Below are 18926 nucleotides of genomic sequence, written 5' to 3' on the forward strand. Positions count from 1 at the left end.
TTTTCTTTGCTAATTTTTAGAAGACAGGATTTTTAAACTACGTATAAAGCAGGAACTTTCTAGAGTTTAAGGCTACACATGTCAAAACTTTATGTGGAGTTCAACAGGGCTCTGTTCTGGGTCCTGCTGTAATTAATTAATGTCTTGTTTCTGCAAGGCTGTCCCTGCATATACTACTACAACTACTACAAATAATAATAATGATGATGACGATGGGCGGCACAGTGGTGTGGTGGTGGTTAGCACTGATGCCTCACAGCAAGAAGGTTCTGGGTTCTAATCCAGGGGTGTCAAACTGATCCGTGAAAGGGCCGCTTTGGCTGCAGGTTTTCATTCCAACCATGCAGCAGCACACCTGACTTGGCTCAATCAATCAACTGACCTGCCTTCACGCAGTCATTTCAGGTGTCCTCTTGCTTGATTGGAACAAAAACTTGCCAGCCACACCCACTGCACGGGTGCTGCATGGTTGGAATGAAAACCTGCAGCCACAGCGGCCCTTTCACGGATCAGTTTGACACCCCTGTTCTAATCCATCGGCCAACTGGGGCCTTTCTGTGTGGAGTTCTGCGTGGGTTCTCTCCAGGTACTCCAGCTTCCTCCCACCGTCCAAAGACATCCTGGTTGGGTTCATTGGTGATTCTAGCCCTGTGATAGACTGGAGACCTGTCCAGGGTGTACCCCGCCTCTCGCCCAATGACAGCTGGGATAGGCTCCAGCCCTGCTGCAACCCTTCACAGGACAAGCGGTTACAGAAAATGAATGAATGACTGAATGATGGTGATGAATTACATTTAACTGCACATTTCTGTAAAGATTTTATGTTACATGATGTAACAAAAGAAAAGTGCTGGGGAAAAAAAGGAATTTAGAAGAGTAGTCTATTGAGTCGTCAGCCAATTAGTGGTTTGGGGGTTTGAACCGTGTCCAGCTTGAGATATCCCATTATGATTTAAACACATTACTAAAAGTGCACAGCGCTGTTTACGAAGCTTCGGCTTCTCAAGCTGAGAGACAGTTGTTAAACGCTGTTGCCGTCGTCTGCACTTGAGAGATAAATGGATTCAGGACATGTTTCCGCAACCCACACGGGGAGACAAAAAAAAAAAAAAAAAAAAAACCAAGAGGATGGGAGGCGACGATAGGGAAAGCTCAGAGGAAGAAGGGATGCACAAAGAGCGTGAGAAGCTGTGATGTCATTGTGTCTGCTGGGACCTAAATAGAAACAAGAAGGGGTGAAAAAAAACAAAAAACAAATGTTTGGTGGGAAAACTCTGTAAACCAGATTACTGGGTCACTGGTCCTTAAATAAAAAACCATTAGGTGATAATCAGCACAGAACGTGAACAGTGAACTCATTTATTGCTCTAATAAATGAATGAATATGAATGAATATGAATTCCAGCCAATGTGGGACATTCAGCTCTCTTCAGTGAGTCATAGTGTAAATTGGTGACATCATCCCAAAAACATGCGGGTCAGCGATGAGCATGAATATTCACACTCATTAGCCCTTATTTATTCTGCCCTTGTGTGTTTGTATTGAATTAGCTGATCAGTTCATTGGGAACGTTGGAAAAGCTAACAAGCTAAAGCTGTAAAGCCTGAAGACTAAATCAACATTAACTCTGCTTCTTACTACAATGACAGCAGAGCACGAGCTGAACTTCCTGGGGCTTGTGAGCTGACCCCTTTACGGACTAGATGACTGAACCGACACCGTGCAGACCCCCGCAGGACTTGTGGAATGCGGAAAACCATCGGTTGGCTTTGAGGAACTTGAGCGTGAACCTGGACAAAGACCCGCTGTTCCCTGCAAACGGTGCATTGAAGTCAGGAAGGTGCCAGGAGTTGCATGAAACAGACTAGTCTCTGATGGCGTCGCTAGTAAAAACACAGTAGAAAGTAATCTACATTCTTGACCTGAATACATATGCCGAGAACAGACAGCTCATGTGCTACATACTGTGTGCTATAGATGTGTAGCCTGTATAAAAACATGCAGCACCTCAGCACCATCAGTACCATTTAATAGTACTCCATAGCATGTGGTTAAAGGTCTAAAGGTCCAATAACTCCTTCTCTTATTTGGTGAAGTTGTTAACTGACTGCTGTCCAGAGGGTTTGGACAGTTCCTCTGCTAGCATTAGCATTAGCCTTTTCAGATTCATTGCAGTAGGAGTTTTGTTGTATTTCAGGACTTGACATGACACGATAGTATGGGCTTCATCTTCAGTGAAGTATTTCCGCACACTTGATGAACCGCTGCTAGTTTACTGCAACGACTGTCTCCTAGGAGGCGTCCATGTTGTTATTGTCATGTGATCAGCGGCTAGTTGACGTGATGCCTCTCATGCATCTGCTGATTAGCCAATGTAAAGACCCCATGGCTCTGAACTTGACTTTATTAGGCTGGTCTTTGATGATATTGTTCCCGTGGAAGTTAACACCGGCGTTAGCCCGCTAGCCTGCACAGAAATATTATATTTACTGTGAAACCCAACGTCGCCAATGGTGCCCTAATGGGTATTTTAATTACCACTTTATCCGACAGCATTTATCACAGACGCTATAAAGCAAATAACGTTCCATTGTTCCCTCTGTAGATGTAGAAAAACAAAGGACGAAGCCTCAGAACCGCCGACTAAGCAGCATCACAACGGGTGGGGGAGGTTTTATGGTTTCATTATAATCTCGTTGAACTACAGTGGACAGAATGAGTTAACAGTGACTGTTAATGGATTTTACAAGAGCGCAGTGAAAGTTACCCCACGACCACCCCCCACCACACACACACACACACACACACACAATACGGCCCTGGTCGCAGCTGGACGTCTGGTCTGACAGGACTTTGACAGATGGTCCAATGGGATCCCGGAGAGGGAGGGAGGGAGGGAGGAAACAGGGGGCTAAAGAGACGGATGGATGCAGGATGGAGAGTAGGGGAGGTGGGGGGGTGAAGCTAATGGGGGTGAAGCTTGTATTGCATTGTGGGGAATTTTTACTTGACGTCAATTTTTGAAAAAGCAAATTCAAGTGCGATGAATTATTGATTTTTAATATTTTTTTTTGGGACTAAAGTTTATAGTTTATAGTTAAAGTACGTACACATGTGTTCATGTGCAGTTGTATTATTCATAAAGCTGTTCAGACAGAACGTGGAGACTTGACTTTTTTGGGTCAAAATGGCCCCAAAACATAACTTATTAATTATAAAAGAGAATAAAGGCAAGAAATTCACAAGGCTACCATCGTACTGTCTTTGATTGTGCTTGTTTTAGGCTTGTAAACAGTTTTTCTAAACAGTTTTGGGGACAAAAAGACAACCAAATGTCTTATAATCATACAGTTTTAGGATGAAGGTCGGCCTTAACAGTAATGCCAAGGCCAGGTTTTTGTCTGCTACGTCCTGCGAAGCGATGGAAACATAATTGTGTTTGGGAGTGTGTGTAGGAGGGGAGTCATCTGTTCCTGAAAGAACGGAGGAATAAGAATAAGGGTTTATAAATCTCACGGGAGGCTCGGAGGGAACAATGCTGCCCCCGGCTGCTGCTGACGCTGCATTTGCACTGTGGGGTAAATAAAGTGTGTTCTCAGACGCGCATGACAACAGTAATTTAGATTTTTTTTTTTTTGCATAAAATCATTTAACTTTAACAAGGTTTCCTGCAAGTGACTGTAATTGGATCATGTGCCTCTTTATTTTTCACGCAGCTTTCTGATTGGCTGATGTTTCTATTCTGTCTCAAAGCCTGCGTGAGATGAGTAAAAAACAACAAAAACAAAACAATCTATCTGTCTGTGTATCTAACAAAAAAATGTGGACACACATGCCCCGCCCCCTCACCAGCGTGTGTGTCACTCAAAGAATACTCTCATTGAGGCCACGCCCAGACCTCCTCGCGCTGACTGCGCCCTTCCGCGAAGCGTGAAACTGAAAAAGAAAACTGGTGGAAGGATTCGCTGCGTAGCTCCGCTTCCGGTTGGGACTATCAAAATAAAACTTAAAAAAAAACCCCTTCAAGACAAATCTTTCCCAATGAGCTAAATTGAAAGTGAGCATATGCAGGGGAAATCTGTATTTACTGTAAATGGTATAACCCCTTTAAACATCAATACTATCAAGCTACCACAAGCTGCGTCAATGCTACTTTCTCTACTGTGTTTTTTCCACTTTCTTGAGGAATACAACTTTGCTTTTGCTCTTTGTTTCTATTTAAGGGGCCACAACATATGTTTTTTCTTTTTCTTTCTAAGTCCTTTACAAAAACCAAGAACACCAAGCTAGATAGAAACTTTATTTGTCCCTATACCGTAGAGAAATCTATTTACAAAATACTAACAGAAAAGGTACCAAAATAGGTACAGTGGTGTGGTGGTTAGCAACTGCAGTTATTTTTCACCTTAAAGTTTCCTTCCAGAGCACGTTTTCTTTGCTAATTTTTAGAAGACAGGATTTTTAAATTACATATAAAGTAAGAACTTTCTAGAGTTTAAGGCCACACGTCAAAACTTTATGTGGAGTTCAGCAGGGCTCTGTTCTGGGTCCTGTTTTAATTAATGTCTTGTTTCTGCAAGGATGTCTCTGCAGATACTACCACTATGACTACTACTAATAATAAAAATGATGATGGGCAGCATCTTACAGAAGATGAATGATCACAAATGAAATGAAACAGTGGCGAGGTGGTTAGCATTGATGCCTCACAGCGAAAAGGTGCCTGGTTCGAATCCATGGGCCGACTGGTTCCTTTCTGGGTGGAGTTTGCATGTTCTCCCTGTGTCTGCGTGGGTTCTCTCCAGGTACTCCAGCTTCCTCCCACCGTCCAAAGACATGCTCATTAGGTTAACTGATGATTCTAAATTGTCCCTGGGTGTGATGTGAATGGTTGTCTGTCTCTCTATGTTAGCCCTGCGATAGACTGGTGACCTGTCCAGGGTGTACCCCGCCTCTCGCCCGATGACAGCTGGGATAGGCTCCAGCAGACCCCCGTGACCCTTAACAGGAATAAGCGGGTACAGAAGATGAATAATTACAAATGAAATGAAACAGCAATGAAATAAATAATTACACCAACCAAAAAAAACTATTATGAGCAAAAAAATGTACTAACAACATGTACTCTATATTTTGTTTATATAGTTGGCATATTGCTCATATGCACGTTTGTATATTGCACATACATCTTGTATATTGTTGATATATATTGGTATATTTATACTTTTTTATATATATATATTCTAAATCAGTTTTATTTTATTTTTTTTGGCACTTTCTTCTGACTGCTGTGTAATGATGCTACTGGATGTCGAATTTCCCATGATGCAAATAATCATAATCAGCTTTAATGGCCAAGTATGTACACATACAAGGGATTTGACTCCGGACTTGACTTTGCTCTCTTGTACAGAAACAACTTAAATAAGTGAAAGAAAAATAAAATAAAATAAATCAAAATAAAATAAAATAAATCTCAATCTGTACACATAAAATAAAAACAGTGACAAGTACTAGAGAGCACAGTACCGAGGCGTCCGTCCGCGGTGCCATCTATCTATCTATCTATCTATCTATCTATCTATCTATCTATCTATCTATCTATCTATCTACTTTACTTTCTATCTATCTATCTATCTTTCTATCTATCTATCTATCTATCTATCTATCTATCTACTTTACTTTCTATCTATCTATCTATCTATCTATCTATCTATCTATCTACTTTACTTTCTATCTATCTATCTATCTATCTATCTATTTATCTACTTTACTTTCTATCTTTCTATCTATCTATCTATCTATCTATCTATCTATCTATCTATTTATCTACTTTACTTTCTATCTTTCTATCTATCTATCTATCCATCTATCTATCTACTTTACTTTCTATCTATCTATCTATCTATCTATCTATCTATCTACTTTACTTTCTTTCTATCTATCTATCTATCTATCTATCTATCTATCTATCTACTTTACTTTCTATCTATCTATCTATCTATCTATCTATCTATCTATCTATCTATCTACTTTACTTTCCATCTATCTATCTTTCTATCTATCTACTTTACTTTCTTTCTATTTATCTATCTATCTATCTATCTATCTATCTATCTATCTATCTACTTTTCTTTCTATCTATCTATCTATCTATCTATCTATCTATCTATCTGTCTATCTATCTATCTATCTATCTATCTACTTTTCTTTCTATCTATCTATCTATCTATCTATCTATCTATCTATCTATCTATCTATCTACTTTTCTTTCTATCTATCTATCTATCTATCTATCTATCTATCTGTCTATCTATCCATCTATCTATCTATCTATCTATCTATCTGTCTGTCTATCTATCTATCTATCTATCTATCTATCTATCTACTTTTCTTTCCGTGGCAGTTTGTTTTTTTGTATTTTATTTTGAAGGAGAATCTCGTTCTTCCCGTCCAGTTATCGCGGGTTTTCTGCAGCTTAACGCGACTTCCTGGTAGATTGACATCCCCGTACCTCTCTCTCTCTATCTGCCGCTAGACGAGGAGGAGGTGAAGGGGGGAGAGAGAGAGAGAAGAAGAAGAAGAAGAAGCCGATAGCTCCCGTTGTGTGTGAGCGGAGCGGAGAGAGAGAGAGTCTTCAAACTCACGACGTCCCTCCCTCAGCGGATTTTACCTCCAAACTTTTTACTTCTTCTTTTTTTTTTTAACGAAGTTCACGAGAGGAGCGGCGCGCGCTTTGGAGTTTATTATTGTTACTACTCGGGGACGAGGAGGGAGCATGAAAGTGGAGCGGGGCGCTTGATAAGACAAAATAAAGCATACAAAGTATAAGAGGAAGGAGGACCTGTGCGTTTGATGGCTGCTGGGGATGGAGCCCAGCTGCCGGCCACAGTAGCGGCCAGCCGGAGCGTGGAGAAGGCGCTGGAGGAGGCTGCAGCCAGCGGGGCTCTCAACTTGTCCAACCGAAAACTGAAGGAGTTCCCCCGGAGCGCGAGGAACTACGACCTGTCCGACATTACGCACGCAGGTCGGTTTGCTTTTCCACCGTTTTATTATTATTATTATTATCCTCCTCCTCCTCTTGTTCCTCCTTAACTTAACCGAGCATGCACCCACCCAGCTCCTGTTATCATCTCGGGACAGAGACTCGTCGCCTTTTGTTTTATCGCCACCTGCTTCTTTCTTCTAACGGGGAAGCGAAGGCACATCCTTCCTCAAACGCGGCAGCGTTGCGCAAGACCGCTCCAAACATCCTTAAAATAACTAAATATAAGATTAATTTCTGCTTCCTACTCTTTTCTTTCTGCATATCCCACCAAAACTGCGTCTCTTATAAATAAGAAATCCCCTCTTTGTGAATTAGCTTTGCTGTTAGCGCGCAGTGAGTTAATAAATTTAATATGTTTAATTAATATATAAATGTCTTGGATTGGAGTTTGTCAGATGCATTTCCATCCTCTTAAAATAAACTTACTTCTGTCAAAGGAAAAAGGAAAACAGTTCCTCTTTACCACTTAAAAATCATCCTCTTTGCTGCTAGTTTTTGTGTTTACTTTTAATTAAATTAATTTAACACGTGCATTTTTTCACAGTGTTTTGAGTTGTCATTAGTTTATTTTATTATTTTAAATTTTTTTATATTTGTAATCTTTTTTTTTTTTATGTATATATATCATCTGTCATCTCACTCTTTTAATCCAGTCAGCACATTTGCAGGTAACGGCTAGTTATTCTGCTTACTTTCAATTAAATCAATTTAACAGGTGCGTTTTTCACATTGTTTTGAGTTGTTAATAGTTTATTTTATTTTTTAAAATATTTTCCATTTTTAATCTTTTTTATTTTTCATGTCATGACTCATTTAATCCAGTCAGGACATTTGCAGGTACCACCCTTATCAGCATCAGAGAGTAAAACTTAGCTGTAAGTAAACGTGGATTGGCGGCGTGGATTAAAGGGAACTACCTCGGCCTGGCCTATGTTGGAAAGAGGATTACCCCATGCAGGTTGCTGAAATCAATCTGGCCATGCCATGCAGCGATTTAAAGCAACATACCCTCCCCTCCCCTCCCTTCCCTTCCCCTCCCCTTCCTCCCTAATGCTGCTGCTGCTGCTTCTTCTTCTTCTTTCTGTGCTTTGGTAATTATGACCATCTGCTCATAACAACCCAGGTCTGGACCCCGTGGGACGGGAAGGCCTTGAGCGCACATAAACGCACACGCAGACACCTGCCAGCACGGCAACCCGACCCCTAATGGCTTTGGAAGTGATGAATATATCTCATACCTATGGTAATGCCGCTTCATTAGGACGTGTCCGGGCCGTGCGCCGGTTCAGCTGGCGAGTGAGGCAAAAGATGAAACTGGCTGTCTCAGTGCTAGGTTCAGAGGTACGCAGCAGCTCGAGTATGACTCATGACTGACAGATTACCACCGTGATGATGAGGACATGGTGATATCATCTGGTTTCTCGTGAGAATGTCTTTGTCTTTATCGGTGTCTGGGCAGATGTACGTCGTGTTTTTAAAATGGTCAGATCGGCATTCAGCCAAGTCTGATCTTTTGTGGTTATTTTAGGTATGCCATGAACCAAAACTACACTCCTGTAGCATCAAAGCTTCTTCTTCTGGTTTGACGTCGTTGGCTAGCGTCAAAGCTGCCAAAAAGTAGAAGAAGATCAACCCAAACCACGTGACTAAACACGTCTCAAGCTGTTTGGGTGAACTTTACTTAACTAACGCTAAGTTTGAAAGGAGAGAAAGGTTCCCTGGAGACAGTGTCAAGCGAAACACTAAGATGTTATCGATCGCGAGCGTCCCCCTACTTTAGAGCAACGGCTAGACATTATAAGAAACTCTGGAGACTCTGAGAGTGAGAGAGGATTCACAACAGAGTGGAAGATGTTTAATTGACCTATCGATGTACGTTCTTCTAAGATACCAGCTTTCTATCCACCCTTCCACGACAATAGACTCCCAAACCATGGCTGTTCATGTTTACTTTAGATTTTTTCAAATCGAGGTAAAAACCCAATAAACACTAAAGTATAAATAAAAAGAAAACTACTTTAGGGTCTACTTTACTCCGCCATGGTCTCTTAACGAATTGGAAATATTTTTGAATTTGTGCGCTTGATTATTATTTTTTTGTTTAGACCATAGAGATTTAGAAAAATTTTTAAGACTCAAATCCTGGAGGAAATGACTCTGGACGTAACATGAACTAGCGAATTTAACTGTCCTAGCTAGCTCCTATAAAGTTAACTTTATAGGAGCTAGCTAGGACAGCTAAGTTCGCGGATACTTTATTTTATCTTAACATACATTTGTCCATAGTCTCAACAGAATTTTGTTTGGTATTGTTTATATCTGAACTGCACAGGCTGCTGCTAATTATGGCAAAATACAATATTAGCGCCATTATGGTAATTTAATGACGGACTGATTATCGTCTTCGTTACATATACTGTATAAAATTTTTTTAGTAGGTGGGATAGCATCATAATTAGAGTTTTTATTTTTTTTATTAATACAGTATACCTCCCCTACCCCCCACATACAAAAAACACGAACGCCAGTGTCTTGTGAAATCTTGGTGCATTCATGGTTTGATGTTTGTTGGGATTTTCACCTCTACCTTGCATCTATAACTGTTGTTCCCCTTCTGTCTATGGACGTAAACGAAAATAAGGAACGAGTATAAGCCAAGAACTTATATTTTTTATGAACCATTGCCGTTCCCTTTCCAAATGGTGCCTGCTCAGAACTGATTGCCACTTTATTCAAGGAAATACGGTAATTGGAAAACGAGTGATTCTGTCAACAACTGCGTCTAAGTATGCAACCCAGTGAAACTAAGCGGCCACAGAAAAGTGTATGCTCGAAGTCGGGAGTCATCTCACTTTTTGAAGAGGGCGGTTTTTTATAATTTTGTTACAAATACATTTCCAACGCATGTGTTGGAATGTGAAGGTTGATACCTGGGACGTTTTTATCTGTCCTTGGCTTTATGGCCGCATCGAACGAGACGGCTGCTGACAACCTCGTCGCTCATACTCGCTCACGGTGACTCATTCGTTATTGATTCAGCTCTTAATTGCAGGGCTGTGCTCTTCTATAGGGGCAATTGTAGACACTCAAGTCTTGAACACAGGTTTTAGCAGCACCTAGGCTGTATTTGAGGGGGTAATGTGTGGTATCGGAGTAACGAGGTGCTCCGAGGTCCACTGAGATACCTGGTAGTTATTCCCACTCCCACAGACGTTATATCAACAGAGACTCCTGCTCTGGCAACCCCGTCTGTTTCCTGGTGTGTATGTGTCCGAGCAGACAGTTGATTCACCAAACATGTCGTGGTGTTTGTCAGGTGTGGTCTCGACGGGGTTTAGATTTGAGACGAAGGAGAAGATACTTAGGGAGGCTCTGATGCATTACAGTCAGATTTAACGAGCCCCTTAGAAGCATAAATAACATTTTCCTACAAGATAATGATGAAGTGTTTGGGAAGCCGGATTTGAGAGGATATTTATTTCTGCTTGCTCAAATTTCAGCTGTTCGTCATGCAGAGGAGGACTAGAGCTTGAGGGGGTTGGGGGGTAAAGATAAGGAGCCTTGCATCATGTTCATACTTGCGGTAATTAGGTGTCACAAGTTGCCCAACAAAGTAGTTGAAGTCGCAAAAAAGAGAAAATGTGCAGTTGCAGCAGTTTGTGGTGAAACTATAGACGCCTGGAACAGATCAGCCACACATAAAATGAAAGGAAAAGATTCGCGTAAACGGTTTGAAGGTTTGTTGTTGAGTTGGTGGACCCCGGAGTTTCTGAACAGCTCGTACTGTCGGCATTTAGGACAAACGATCACAAAAACATGATATGCACTCAAATTATATACACCGATCAGGTATAACATTATGACCATTCAATGTTCTGCTGGGAAACTTTAGGACCTGGCATGTAGCACCCACCTAGACCAGACCAAGTATCCCCCCACCCCGTAGCAATGACACTCCTTGATGGCGGGACACAAAAATGCTTTAGGGACAACTAAAAAAAACATGAAGAACAGCACAAGGTGTTGACCTGGCCTCCAAATTCACTAGATCCCAAACTGATCTAGTATCTGTGGGATGGTCCACAGAGGCCCCACCCCTCAATGCATAGGACCCAAAGCCCCCCCACTAACAACATCCTGTTGTCAGACACCACAGGACACCCTCAGAAGGCCCATGTCCATTCTCTGATGAGGAACGGGGACTACTTTTCTCCCGTTGTCGTCCGCAAGTTGTAGTGGACAAGATATAGGTGTAGGTGTATTACAGTGAGTGATGGTTGAACTGCTACGAGATGGGACCGTGCAGAGGCCCAGCAGTGTTTATTCTAACATCAGTCCCCCCCCCCCACCCCATCCTCCCTCCCACCGCTTCAAGCTTCCCTCAGGAAGGTCAAAGGTTCACACACTCGCACACAAAGACAGAGACTTGGCTTTCCTCCTCCTCCTCCTCCAGAGTGTTTCCCGGTAGCTCAGAGCGGTCGAAGGGAACAAAGCCCAGCCATTGTGTGCTGTGTTCACCTAGTAGACCCACGGGCCTGTGTGTTGTTGCAGAGTGGTGTTTGATGAATATACACTGCTCACCCTGGGGGCGAAGGCGTTCATCGTTTCAGTTTGCTTTATGTGGACGTTGAAGAAGTCACATCTACACTGATGTCCATATATTATATATGTATTTTATCTTCTTCATGATGCGTAACAAAGGAGCATTGCACACTTAAGTGAAACAGATTTGGGGTCAAGTGTACTATCACCTCTGGTCTCTTGGACGACAATTTGGACATGAATACCCTTAAAAATTAAAACTGAGTGTGCACTTTAAGCCCATATTCACTTTATAATGTTTCGGTGAAGTAAAATAGTCTGAATGTCCAAAACCGCATGATCCTGATTGGTATCTGGGCACTTTTAAACCAGGCTTCAGCCAAGCCTGATCCTTTTTTTCTTTTTCAGTAATTTGTTTTAGGTCTGGCATAAACCAAAGCCACGTCCCTGTTTGAGTCTTCTTCCTCTTTGTTGGCCAGCGTCAAAGCTCCAAAAAAGTAGAAGAAGAGGAACCAAAATCACGTGACTAAACATGTCTGCTGCGTGGAAGAACTTTACTCTGGAAAATGAAGCCAGTCAGACAGAAAGTTTGTAAATTATGTAATGTGGACGCTTGGTGCGGTGGGAGTACGTGATCGTCAATTAATCCATACGACCAACTTGATTCAACACCAAAAAAAAACAAATAAATGTCGAGTCCACTCAGGCAAATGCTGAAACAACAACAAATACCGAGACACTGCGTTTAAACGAAAGGAAAAGTTTATTGAGACGGCGTCAAGGAGAAAAATATTAGGGTTAGGGAGTTAGGTCAGCCCTTTTCTGGAGTAGAGATCGCAAGTTTTCTGGAGCCAAGGTACGAACTACCGTCTCCTCGCTACATTAGCTTTGACAGCGTTATTTATTGGAGACCATACTGAATATTAAAAGATCGGCATCGGATCTGGCGGCAAATAAACTTAATCGAGACGTCCCATGTACAATCAAGGTACTCTAGAAAGATACTTGTGGGCGTTCTTTAGTCAGCGTACGTCCAGGAACCGCTGACAGTAATTAAAGACCCTGCATGTCTTTACACGGGACATTTATCTTGTGTTCGGCAGCCATTTGTAGGATTGTTGAGAGCGTGGAAAGTGATTATTTGAAAGGGTTAGTTATGAACCGGGTTTCACATATTCTACTGTGGTTGGCAGGTGTTCTTTCTGCCCAAATGACACGTATACTCTAGTTTTAAATGTCTGATTAAACCAATGGGGGCTTGGTACAAGGCGAAGGTATCATAGACCCAAATGAAACAAACTCTACGTTGCAGATTAGGTTATTTTCTCATGAGAACCAGATAGTTGAAGGTTTGTAAAGTGTGTGTAGGTCAGTTGGTGTCAGCGGGTGCTTTTTGTTGTTGTCAATGGGGTATAGAACACTTTTAAAATACTCAACCTGCTTAGAAATTAAATCCAAAAAACAGGGCAATACAGATGATTCTTATTTCGATTCTGATTTGCTGCATGGGGCTGTTAATAACCCTATTTTATAACAAAAACCAATCCTAGATTTTGTAGAAGATTCACAATTCTTTCATTTCGAAATGTATTTTTGTTTTGTTTACCCACAAGTCGTCCTCAAGTCCAGACCTTCTTGGCTGTATCCACACAGTTTCATTTACTATTGCTTTTCAAATTTTAATTTCCTCCTGCTTTAAACTATGCGAGCACTTAGCAAATAAAAATATCACATCCTCCATATTAAGGCTTCCCTTCCCTGAGTAATAAACCTGATATTAGGTTCTGGCTTTATTAAAAGAAAAGTCCTGACAAATGTAGTTTGTTCGGGAGCAGAAGCGACGGAAATGCTGTTGCATGGGGCGCAGAGTTAATAAACAGCTCTCCAGTCTTGTCTGACCTCGGGGGAGACAAGGGCTTGTTGTTGAGAACAGGAGGGGGGGGGATCTGGACAGGCAGCACTCCATACCACAAACCGAGAAGCCCAGCAGCTGCCTTGGAGAAATAATGAATGAATGAATGAATGAAGGAAGGAGGGGTGAGCATGTGTGTGTGGATAAGGGGGGAGGATATATCCTTACCGTGTTCCTGTAGCTTTCAATGAGGTCGGATGTTGCGTGTTTGAGCAAATAAATAAGTTTCTCTTTTTGTAAATTGTGTTATTTCATGGATTTAATGTATTAGGACTTAATTTAAGCGATGTATTTTAGCCCTTTAGCTTGTCTGTGTTTGGGCTTAGGTTGAGCCGTTACGAAGCCGTGAAGCTACTGTCACCACCGCAGCTTTTCAGGCACAAATACCAAGAAGAAGTCAGCCTGTTGTAAAGGATCGTGGCTTTCTTTCTCTTTGGCGTGAGGAAGCCATCGGCTGCCATCCTGAATTCTCAATCATCTCGATCTTTTCATCCCCTTTTCTTCACAGTGCACAATTTGCGTTGACAACTGTGGATGCTGCGGTAGGAAACGTTACAGCAGAGCGCAAAAAAACCCAAACCACAACACGGCGCAGAAACGCAGCCAAGGCATTTTTTGACAACTCCGAGAATAGCCTCGCATCGCCGAGGGACCGAGCTGTCAGCCAAGAACATCATTACCAGAGCACCTGTATGAGATTCAGACAGATAGCTGGAAACTAATAAATGTGATTTCCTCCTTCCTCCCGTCTTTATGACTTAATAAGGTTAGCTTATCTGATCTGAAATGTAATTTGATGCTGTTTTGAAGCTAAATGATGTAGTTGTCGTGTCAGTCCTTTTATTTTACCATTTTGGGCCATTCTGGAAACCTGTAAATGGTATTTATGTTAGGGATGATTGGTCCAATCCAAGCATTTTTTTAATATGATCGGATCAGGAATGGGCTTCAGTCAAGCCAGATCTTCTGTAGTTACTTATTTTAGGTCTGTAGCACCAAAACTTCTTCTTCTTCTTCTTCTTCTGTTTTAATGGCCAACGTTAAAGGTGCCACACAACAAAGAAGAAGAGGAACTAAAATCACATTGCTAAACATGTCTGCTGTGTGGAAGAACTTTACCCTTGAAGTTGAAGTCAGTAGGACGGAAATTTGTCCATGCGCGTGTTTGGCGTAGGTGGTAGTAAGTGATCGTCGCTCATTGCTACCAACTTGATTTGGAGAATGCCGAGTCCACTCGGGCAAAGGCTGCACCCGAAACAAGAACAAACGTTGAACGCAGCGTTCAAGAAGGAGAGAAAAGCTTCCTGGATATGATGTCAAGGCGAACATATTCCGGAGAGGGTTAGGGAGTTCATGGCGTTGGATGGCCGGCCCAGTTCTTGTATATAGTTTTCGCCGACTGTCGAGGTACGAGCTACCCTCTCCTCACTACGTTAGCTTGCACGGCCTTATTAACTGGAGTTAATACAGTTGCGTGGTGCACATGTGATCTCGGAGAATATAAGCAAGACAAGAAAAGCCTTTTATGAATCTCCAAGGGAGGACATTTTGTTTATTTGGATCGGGCGATAGGGGTGGGCGATATATATCGTCTGCGATAATATCGTGATTGTTGTGTTAACGATGTGCAAATTCACATTATTGAGTATTTAAATTAGTCCGAAAAAAACACTCCAAAACACGCATTAAAACTCCACACATTCAGAGGTACGTGCAGCAGAAGCCCTTGGCTGCAGCAGGGCGTCACGTGATTGCTGTAGTGGGCCTACACGTCATCATCTCTCTCAGAGGCATGGTTACCGCGAATGTGAGTGAGGGGAGTGGAGCGGCAGGGCGCACCGCTGTCTCCCGACTGCTTTTTGTTAGCTGAGCTGTTTGCATCCCGAGGCCCGGCCGTTATCACAGGCCTCTCCCGCATACTCTAGATAATCCGTTGTCTCGGCATTGATGTGGGCGAACATACAAACTGATCGCTCCATGTTGTGTCAGCTAGCGCTAGCTTGGAAGCTAACGGGTGTTAGCTAGCGTGCAGCCGCTACCTTAAAGTGAACGAGGTTATCCACGGTCATGACGGAAATGAAACTTCAAAATAAACGATAGACGTTGATTTTACTCTCTTTAATTGCTATAAGGTCTCATAAAAGTCATGTTTACTCAGAGGTCAGTGTTCTTACACTAGTTCAATTGGTATTTTGTATTTTGTCTGAATTGTTTTTACTTGAATACTTACATGTTAAAGAAAATAAATAAGAACTGTTTTCATTCAACATTGTGCCCATTATTATTATCAGTGATTAAGTAACTCAGACTTTTAAAAACACATTTTTAATGGATATCGTCTAATTATCGTTATCGTTAAAATTGCCAAAAATATCGAGATATTATTTTTTGTCCATATCGCCCACCCCTATCGGGCGATACTCAATATTTAAAGATCGGTGTCGCTTTTCTACCGCTTTGTACTCGAAAATACTTTACAGTCAGGTGACACACAAGCACTCTGTGAATGTGGTCCGAATGTGGTCCATGCTCTAGTCCCAGTACCTTCATGTGGTTGAACTAATAAAACCTAGGAAGAAGAAGATGATGCTGAACAAACCTGTTAAACAACACATGAAAATTGGCAGCCTGTTCACATATCTCTCCAGCCTTTTGATCAAAGCGGCCTTTTTACAAGCGCGACTGTCTCTTGCTTTGTTTTCCGTCTTTCTCTGCTCTTAAATATTTGAATGACTCGTAATGTTTGGAAAGAAAAATAAGCCAGAGACTTCCTGTTCACTTGTGTTGAACGGATTATATCTTGCCATTACTTCATCTTAGTTCCATACTCTCATTGTCTTGTGACATACAGTAGAGTTTGAAACTACAAAACTGGTGCCGCTGTAGTTCCTGCTCGCCATATGGAGGTCGCCTCGTTTACATGTGTTCTGCGTCATTAAATGCGACTGTACATGCGTGTCGGTGCTGCGCGAGCGTGCTTCATTTCCTCTGTGCTGCGGATGTGGGCTGCCTGTTCGCCCAGTCACCACTTCTGCTTTGTCGTCTTCGCGGCGTACTCGCTTGCTGCTCTGCCTCTCTCCTGATTGCCCCACACTTCTGTGACAGCCGGCCGAGTGTTTCCACACGGCCGTCCAGCCGTGGACCTTTTTGTTGTAAATGTCACCGAAAAATAAAGCCGATCTGTTTCCGTGAGCTCGCTCCAAAAAGATGTTCGCGGGGAAAACTGGGAGGGGTGTTTCACGAGCTGACGAATGTGGAACAGGCAGTCGACGTCTGCAGAGAAGAGAAGTTTGTCTCTCGTTGCGCAGAACAGCATGCACACCGATCAGGCGTAACATTATGACCACCTTCCTAACATAGTGTACGTCTCCTTTGCTGCCTCCTAAACAGTTGTGACTCATCAGAGAATGGACATGGGCCTTCTGAGGGTGTCCTGTGGTGTCTGGAAACAGGATGTTGTTAGTTGGGGGGGGGGGGCTTTGAGGGGAGGGGCCTCTGTGGATCATCCCACAGATAGTTGATCAGTTTGGGATCTAGTGAATTTGGAGGCCAGGTCAACACCTTGTGCTGTTCTTCATGTTTTTTTGAGTTGTTCCTAAAGCTTTTTTGTTTATGTCCCTGCTGGGGATGGCTGCTGCCATCAAGGAGTATCATTGCTATGGGGTGGGGGTGTCTGGTCTGGTCTGGGTGGGTGCTACATGTCTAAGTAACATCCACATGAATGAATGCCAGGTCCAAAAGTTTCCTAGCAGAACACTGTCACAAGATGGTCAATGGTATTTACTTCTCCTGTCAGTGGTCATAATGTTGTGGCTGAGATTCATTTCACTTTTCGATAAATGAGGCTCATTTAGTCTCCTTGCATTTTACTGTATTTGCAGTTACACGTGTCCCTCCGTCTGTCTGAAACCTGCTGGTGTGTTTTCTCTCTCAGAGCGCAGCAGCTGTCGGGGAGGGGGGGGGAATCCCTCCTCGGTCCCAGGGGCGGTAACCAGAGAAAAGACTTGAGAAACAGATCAGGCGGCTGTAGGACGGCATTGCCAGCCTGCCGACAAACAGACACACACACTCTGTGCCATACATGGCGCGGGTCTGGAGGCTGTGTGTATTTGTGAAGCGTCGGAACTTCATCAGCTCCGTCGTTGCCATAGCCGTTGTTTCTAAGGTGCTGAGTCTGGAGGGCGAGAGCTCGTTGTCAGGCAACGGAGTATCAGCAAAAACACAAAGGCCCTTCCTGCACAGCCAGTGATCAGCTGGGGTTTTATTAATTTGACTGTTAAACGGATAAAGCAGTGAGCTGAAGGGTGTTTTTTGTTATTTTCTTTTAATGAATAAGCCTTAAACAAATTTACATAGATGCATAGATCCTTGTTTGTGATGGCAGGTACAGGCAGATATGGTTCTACAGTTATTTCAGTTTTTTATTGCATTGTGGAGCTGTGCACTAATCATCTCTTATTTTCAGTGCAATAGCCGACATACCGATGCGGCCGTCTCGTGTCAAGGTTAGAAAGCCGGCGGATGCAGTGTCCATCTCATTGGGTCTCTGTTTAAAGAACTCCCACATTTTTGATGGTTGGGTTCAAGGTTGTTTTGGTGATTTTTACCAGCATGTCTGGCAGCGGGAGCCGGCCTAATTTTGGAAAAATATACAGTATTCTGCGTTTTCTTCCATTGGTAAAACTGATGCTAGCATCCCGGGGATTCGGGCGGCGCCATCTTGCAAGTTCGGAGCCAGAGTCTGAGCAGTGCTGTCCGAAAATGGCGTTGCGCCACCGTTTTTGTTTGCTCTTACAAAGAAATGTCGGATTATACACTGTATGTACATTTTCCTACTCTCGTGGTCCTACGGAAGTGCTTCACTGAGCGTCACGTCCTGTTTCTAAAGCGAAACTTCTCCGAAAAGTTGTTGAACGTACATCAGCATTATCTCAACTGCCTAAAATGACAGAAACCATGTGTACTTGGGGTGGAGCTTATCACCTATACTACAGCCAGCCACCAGGGGGAGCTCCACTTGCTTTGATCTCACTTTGGTCTAGCTGTCATGACGTCCATGGTTTTTACAGTCTATGGGATGAACGGTAACATCGTTTTAGCCCTAAATACGGTATATTTATTGTTGTTACAGAAGTTAGATTTTCTTCGTTCAAACTTTTTGGTTATTCATAGCATGGACTAACGGAGCGGCTGCGTGACAGCTGACCTACACCGACGTCTTCAGCCTGAATTTGAAACCAGGACTTGGGTGTTACTTCCAGTGGTCTCTGCTTCCTTTATTTCCGTCATTTGTTGTGTCGCGGCACTCATCTCCTCCAGGCTCAGCGGGCTGCCATTAGTTAATGGGCCTCGGCCTCGTTCCTCCTTGCTTTGCATTTGTCCCGCGAACGCGATGTAACCCTATAAGAGTGTGTGTAAATAAT

General features: G+C 42.7%; 1 protein-coding gene across 3 annotated transcripts in view; it reads left to right on the forward strand.

The window, feature by feature from the left end:
* Positions 1-6587: 6587 nt before the first annotated feature.
* lrch4 (leucine-rich repeats and calponin homology (CH) domain containing 4) overlaps positions 6588-18926 on the forward strand; it is a 47235-nt gene continuing 34896 nt past the window's right edge. For all 3 annotated transcript variants that reach the window (XM_084547345.1, XM_084547346.1, XM_084547344.1), the window contains exon 1: positions 6588-7028. In XM_084547345.1, the coding sequence (XP_084403471.1) occupies positions 6857-7028 (172 nt within the window). In that variant the 5' untranslated portion in view covers positions 6588-6856. The remainder of the gene's footprint in view (positions 7029-18926) is intronic.

The sequence above is a fragment of the Chelon labrosus genome, assembly GCF_963514085.1.
Source record: "Chelon labrosus genome assembly, chromosome: 1".
NCBI lineage: Eukaryota > Metazoa > Chordata > Actinopteri > Mugiliformes > Mugilidae > Chelon > Chelon labrosus.